The 7,508-nt window shown below is 37.7% G+C and overlaps 1 protein-coding gene across 1 annotated transcript in view; it reads left to right on the top strand.

Moving 5' to 3' along the window:
* Positions 1 to 302: 302 nt before the first annotated feature.
* LOC131880770 (protein OSCP1-like) overlaps positions 303 to 7,508 on the top strand; it is a gene marked incomplete in the record, with an annotated part of 14,215 nt that continues 7,009 nt past the window's right edge. Inside the window, 1 exon segment of the mRNA XM_059227467.1 lies at positions 303 to 680. Within this exon segment, the coding sequence (XP_059083450.1) occupies positions 577 to 680 (104 nt within the window).

The raw sequence follows: 7,508 nt of genomic DNA, 5'->3' as shown, positions 1-7,508 counted from the left end.
ATTGCGGGAAATGGGAATATATTTTAGCAATATTTGATACATTTTACTACACATTAGAGATTATTTCTTGCAAAGGGATTATGAGTTGAAAACAACCCTTCATATGTAATAAAGAATTAAATTCAAAATCAAAATTAAAAAGACAACAAAGTACCCGTTGAAGGCGTTTTGTTGGCAGAAACCCCTTCCCCTACCCTCTCACACACAAAAGAAGACTTGAAAAGTGCTTTCCCCATGCAACGCGCCGTGGAACAACCTCATTCGTTTTCTTTATCCCAGAATGAGGCGGATCACAAACATCCGATTATCGGTGTAAATTTTTCTTATGTGCCATCAGGGATTTCCTCTATTTTCTTTTTCTATTTCTTCCCTCAAAACATTCCTCATGTCAATATAAAATAACATCAAATAACACATTTTCTTTCCCCTAGGCTTTAAGGTACCGACATCACAGATTTTGATTTGAAGCACGGAGGGCAAATGTGAAAGGAAAGCTTCTTCCAGGTAGTAGTTTCTTGTCAGCCGTCAACAGAGAGCAGATCAGACATTATTTCATTGGAGAGCAAAAACATTACCATGACTAAATACATTTTTCCGATTCTGTACCTAAATCTGGGCGGAGAGATGTGCAATATTATCAAACTGAGACTCCATCAGCAATCCATTCAACCAGAAAAGGCTAGCAAAGGTGAGTTTTCCACAAAAGTCAAATAAGAAAATCATTTTTCCGAGTCATTAATGCACGTACTCTTTATTGGACAACAACCAACAAAAAAAAAGGATTAAAATCATTCTCATACCGACTCTTGGCGGAAGAATATTCGGGCTTTAGGGAATGAGAAAGGCAAATACTATGGCCATAACATTTTCCAATTTACTAAAGATACTTCAAACCACATACTAAATCATTTCAAATAATCGACAGGGGCAATGCTTTGAAGTACAAGTTAAAAAAGTCAAGGGACATTTCCTACGAATCAATCACTCAACAACAACTTTGCTAAGAATGAAGTCTTTAATTTTAACTTTCCTTAGTGGAGGATATATATATATATACCATGAAACATTGCAATGGTAGCAGACTACGAACATCTTCAATGAAATAAGAAGGGGCACTATTTTTGCCCTGATCTTCACAATTTACATGGTGGAAAAAAATTCAGGGTAATTTTGATGCCTTCCAGTAATATTTTCCATGCTCAAAGATTTATTTGATGATAAACCCCCTTTCATCAAAAGGAACTATTGGTAACCTAGTGCAGAATGAAAATGATCTATTTCCAGCTTATAAGAGATTGGTAACGCTGCGATAGTTTTCAAATNTGCTGAACAGACTTCCATCAATTCTTATTTGAAATACCAATTTTTGTTTCCAATAGAAACCAAGAAGTGCTGAATTAACAAATCATCTAAGCTCTGGTCGGCCATATTCATTCCCACTTGCCTATCCTACCATTTCACTTATTGTTTTTCATTCTTGATCTGTATCTATCTCTCGAACCTCGCCCTTTATCAATAAACATCTACTGTTCTGATCATACACTGGCATTTGACACCATCTAAGAATGAAATACGCTTAAAAAGGCTATTTAGACTATGTTACTTTCTCCTACATCAAACAGACGCCCACACATTTGCCATCAAACCCACCTTCAAACCGTTTGTCTTAAGGTTGTCAGTGAATCTCTAGCTTACACTTGAGTTGTAACAATAATTCAAATTCTCCAATATAGCACTTCACTGCGGAGGGAACCTATCTTATAACTAGAATCGGACAGATTTTTGAAGGTAATATTAGGTTTAAAACTATTTTGGCCAATTTTGGTGTAAAAATCTATTTCATGAATTTTAACCGAGGATTTTCGGGGAATTTGAATTACTTTAATGTTTTGGCGAAATTTAGGAGAATGCTTGGGGGAAGTAATTCAGGGCTACTTTGGCTATGTTTGACAGTGTTTGACACTCAAAGATTGGTTTGACCTTGTAAATGTGCCTCAAAACCGTTTTTGGACCAACAAAGCCAAAAAACGTTAAAAAGTTTTTCATGTTTCAACTTGTTCTTCGAGGTTTTGCGAGGATAAAGCGATTCTTGGAGGACAGGGGAAGTAGTTTCAAAGCCGCAAAGAGTGGTCCTTACTTTCTTTCCATCCTGTACAGTACATTCCATATGATGGCTTTTACCCATTACTTTTCTCTAAAAAACGACGAATAAAAACATTGATATTCATCTTGCATTTGTAATATTTCAATTTTTAACAAATTGTTTTATTTGACCATCTCTTCCTAAAAATGCACATATTGATTGGCGTTGATAGGTAACTCAAGGTGTCTTTCACTTTTTCTATGAACTTTAACATATTCTTTTTATCATATTGCCTAAGATTCTCACACAATGATGGTATTAAGTTTTGAGACCACTCATTTACCTTGTCCTGGTCAATGATTTCAGGATGCTTCAAAATATGATTTTCACTTAGAAGTCATAAATATGTGCCCACATTAATAATCAATTTTTCGTTGATGTGAACGCAAGGCTCTATTTCTGAGCCGAAAGAGAAAGAAGAACAGGAAAAACGCTAATCAAGCAATTTTTATCTTAGAAAGCAACATAATAAATGAATAATCAAAGAACAAAAGAAGTATCACCTTCGTATAACCTTTTTTAATGTTTTAGCAACTAATTTTGGCTGATTTTCCTGACCTGAAAAAATATTTTGACCAAAATCAAAAACTGTTTTTCTGACCTGTAGTAATAAAATATTTATGATTTCAATAGTTCCCATCTTTTAGTTTATATTATAACTAGGGGTAGGGAAAGTAGTTTTTGAATGAAAAATATTTCTTTCGGAAAATAAATAGTATATTTTCCTGTTTTGGAGTTTTAGCTTTGTTTTATTTTAGAGGATATATGTTAAAGATTTTACACATCAGCTCTCCACGCAATATTTTTGTTTCCAACATGCCAGAGATAAATAAGAGACCGCAAAATGGCTGCAAATGCGAAGGGTCCATTTCAGTTGAGGTTATTAAACAAGTGTTATCTAAAAAAGTAAATTACCAATATAGCAATTAGATGTTGCGTTTATGGCCAATATACTTGGAGATCAGTTCTCTAGTATGTTATCAACTCAAAACAGTTAAGGAGCTTTGCTCTACACGCTGATGATATTTTCTGGTTAAGTCTTGTACTCAAATGCTAAGACATCTAGATAGATTTTTCTTTGTCAAAGAGATAAAAGGAATAACTTTTGTGAAATACACATGTTTAAAAGTAGCTCAGATAAGTGTGTAAAATAACTTAAAGTTCATTAAAATACATCATCGTCAAAAACGTAGTCAATCGGTATTAAACGTACTTTTAGGTATGTATTGACGTAAAGTTTCATAAACCTCTATTCTGCAGATGCTTAGTTATTACAATTTAAAAGTTGTGGGTTTTTTTTGTTTTGTTTTTTTGGTTTGGATTTTCTAACCGCTACAAGCAATGGAATCCCTTCAAAACGAGAAAGATATTCATTTTACTCAACTTTTATTTTGATCGACCAACGAATTAGAGTTGGCTAACCTTGTGATTTTAACATGATAAGAATAATAAAACATACCAACGAAATACCTAACATCGTAATGCTATCTCTGGACTTAAACGGGCGATATATCCAACCACACATTTGAAAAGCTTTACCCACCTTCAACTAGATATGCTACAAGCAATGGAATCCCTTCAAAACGAGAAAGATATTCATTTTACTCAACTTTTATTTTGATCGACCAACGAATTAGAGTTGGCTAACCTTGTGATTTTAACATGATAAGAATAATAAAACATACCAACGAAATACNATTTTGACATTTTATTCCATTTTACATGCTTGTCTAGGCAATTAGCGTTGTGGCATTGGCTTATTTCGTATCTGTACAATGCAAGCAACTCTTCAATTTCTTAACCACGTCTAGAATCAGTTTTAATCAGAATCAGTGGCCACAGACCAGCTGTCAGTGCTGCTGACCTGGGGCTGATGTTATAAACCGATTTGTCCAACGTCCAGTACGTACTTTGAGTGACCCTCGCACGTATTGAGCAGATCCATTAAGATTGGTATGTTTTAAAAAATTGTCAAGTGTCCAACTCGGCCAAGTCCGGCACAAAACTTACGAGTCAAGTTTATATATAAATTTGACGTCTATCTAACAAACATCAGCCCTAGATGCGCATCAGATTCATTATACAAGAGAGCAAGGCTCATGTGGTGCCGGCATGTAAGAGTGGTATCTTCATTCACTCACTTTCATTTCCTTGTTTCTGAAATCAGCGGCTCATGTCAGCCAGGTCATTTAGGCCACCTGACTTGAAGTTTTGCATTGCATTGGTCGATATTGGCATTTGCTAGTGTGCCACCCATGGGCCAACAACTGGTACTTGTCCACCAGAGAGGCAGAGAGGTGGGCGGGTGGCAGAAGGGGTGGAAAGAAGAAATCCTGACTGACCAGAGACAAATGGGAAGGAGTAAATTGCATGCTGAAATTTAGACAAGTTGACCCTGACATGAGCCGCTGATTTCAGCAACAAAGAAAAGAAAGTGAAGTTATAAAACGTCAGGAGAAAACGTCAGGAGAAAACGTCTTATATGAGACCAGACAGTCTGGTGGACAATGGACATGCAATAGTGGATGTTATAAAAATTTTGTACACAGGGTCTTGAACTAGAACACCCAAAAGTGACTAAGTGCAGTTTTGATGAGTGATCAGTACTGATGTGAAGCAAGCACCGACAGGGCAAGTAGTCCGGTGCTTAACTTGCCCAAGTAGGAACTTGTCCCAACTTGGGTTTGTTCACAAACACTTGAGGGGAAAATGGTGTGGCCAAACTTACGCGAGAAATTTTATACCATGGCAATTTAAGTCAGCTGATACAAGAAAAGCAATAATGTGCATCAACAGTGACGCAGCAATGTGGCTTTGGTTCAATGGCTGGTTTGTTTCTAGCAATCTAAATGTAGCTATGAAGAAAAAATCCTCATTTTGCGGTTTTCCTGAGCTAACCGCCTGGGCTACCTACGTTAACAATGTATCTCTGCTTGGGCTAAGCTTGCCCAAGTTCTAGTACTTGGCCAAGCTTTGCTTGTAAACAAGTAGTACTTGGGTGTCTGTGATGACTTGCTACTTGCCCTTTTCCCATCAGTAGTGATCAGCCAACTGATTGGAACAGGGACCCCACTCAGTGAAACACAGGCTATTTCCTGTTTTATTCCTTTTATTCCTCTTCAATCCCAGCTTGCGGCTGGCGTCCCTAACCAATTCCTTGCTCCGCAAAATGTGACGAGACTCCCTGGCGATAAACGTTATTCTCCACCAATTAGTTGGCGGTGCTCATTTTTGAATTTGTGACAAACTGTTAGAAAGGTTTGGAGAGAGACCTTAAAGGCTATGAATATCGTGTTAGGTTAGGTTGGGTTAGGTTAGGTAAGGTAAGGTTAGGTGAGGTAAGGTTAGGTTTGATAAGGTTAGGTTAAGTTTAAAAAAGTAGCACCGCCAACTAATCGGTGGAGAATAACGTTTACCCTCCCTGGCCAGTATTGATGTGAAGCAAGCACCAACAGAGTAAGAAGTCCAGTGCTTAACTTGCCCAAGTAGGAACTTGTCCCAACTTGGGTTTGTTCACAAACACTTGAGGGGAAAATGGTGTGGCCAATCTTATGCAAGACATTTTATACCAGGGCAAAGTAAAGCAACTTATATAGGACTAGCAGTAATGTGCACCAACAATGACGCTGCAACCTGGCTTTGGCTTAATGGTCGTTTTTTCTGGCAATCTGACAATCTAAACAAAAATCCCCACTTTGCGGTTTTCCTGAGCTAACGATATGGGCACCCTACTTTAGCAGCGTATCTCTACTTGGGTTAAGCTTGCCCAAGTTCTAGTACTTAGTAGTGATGGGATCAAATCAAATTTCAAATTCAAGGTTGCCAGAAAACGTGGAAAGTGAAAGCACCCGCCCATAACATCACAATGCAAAAACTTAGCTTTGAGCAAAGAGGCAACCCTGGTTTGACGAAAGAAAAAATCAGGGTTACTATTTTAGGCTGACTAACAGGTTTCGGAGATTCCACCAGGCCATTGAAAATGTAAATTGGTAGCCCTGCCCGCAACCTCACGTGATTATTAATTTGATCCCCATCAGTAGTACTTAGCCAAGCTTTGCTTGTAAACAAGTAGAGCTTGGGTGTATATGGCAAATGGCAAAATGGCAAATGGCAATTCTAATTCGTTGGTCAATCAAGTAATATATATAAATAAAAGTCAAGTAAAATGAATAATCTTCTCGTCTTGAACAGCTGGGATTCCAATCCCGGTAGCGGTAAGGAAGTCCGCAAAAGAAAAAAAAGGAAATCATATAACTACTCTATTTTTGACAATTTTTGCCTTTTTAAGAAGAATTAGCGAAATTTTAAGAATATGATTGGAATTCGAATATGCGGACAAACTCAAATATAATGCCACCAGGGGCTGATGTTATAAAACATCGGGAGAAAACGTCCAATGTCCAACTAGACAGTCCAATTGGACGTCGGACATTCTAGGGCTCTCTAGTAGAAGAGTACAAGCATGAAAAGCGACCCCTGACGGGCGCAGCCTCCAAGATCCAAGAAGCCAAGTTTTATAACAAAGGAAAATAGTTGGAACCAGTTTTAGGTGACATTGCTTGCTCTAATCCTGCCGACGACTGTTTTCAAAAGCAGAGAAAATATCATATAGAGTCTTGCTCCAGTGGTTTTTTCTCGCTTTTTCGTTCGTATTGGGAGCACTTCAAGAAGTATATTCAGATATTGACGGAAAGTCCAAGTAAATCACCCATCTTCAAAGGGCATTGTCTATAAACGGATGTCAGGTTTGTTGTCGGATGAAAAGGGTTGCCAGAGAAGACTTCAGCTTGGCTGTGACATAAGATAAAAGTAACCAGCACATTCAATATCATCAAATACACGTAAACCATGATTTGGGCAATTTTCTCAAAAACTCAGTGCTGAGTATTTACATTTGTGTGACCAATCAGGCCATTCTTGACCAATCCAAAATTGCCTCACTTGAAATTCATATTTGAAGTTGGGTGATTTACTTGAACTTTCCGCCTTTATTTGAACATACTTCTTGAATTGCTCCAAATGCAAATGTAAAAGCAAGAAAAAAACCACCGAAGCAAGACTCTAAATGACATGGTCTCCCCTTTTAAAAAAGTTTGATGGCAGAATTGGAGCACGCATTGTCACCTAAAACTGGTTCCAATTATTTGCCATTTTGCCGTTCCAATTTGTCCAAGTCTGACGTGAAAGACGAATAAGAGTTGGCTAATCTGGCTAACCCTTGAATACGAGGCTGCTCGGGAATTTTAATCAAAAACTTGATCAAGTCTGACTTAAATCCTGCAACTGGATCACCGCCTATATAAGCCCTACGAATATTTGAGGGCAGCAAATTGAACAATGAAGGAGCCCGAGAAAGAAGAGAGTT

This window comes from Tigriopus californicus, chromosome 5 (genome assembly GCF_007210705.1).
Source record: "Tigriopus californicus strain San Diego chromosome 5, Tcal_SD_v2.1, whole genome shotgun sequence".
NCBI lineage: Eukaryota > Metazoa > Arthropoda > Copepoda > Harpacticoida > Harpacticidae > Tigriopus > Tigriopus californicus.
The sequence above is the reverse complement of the archived record's forward strand: the minus strand, read 5'-3'. Positions and strand labels throughout refer to the sequence as shown.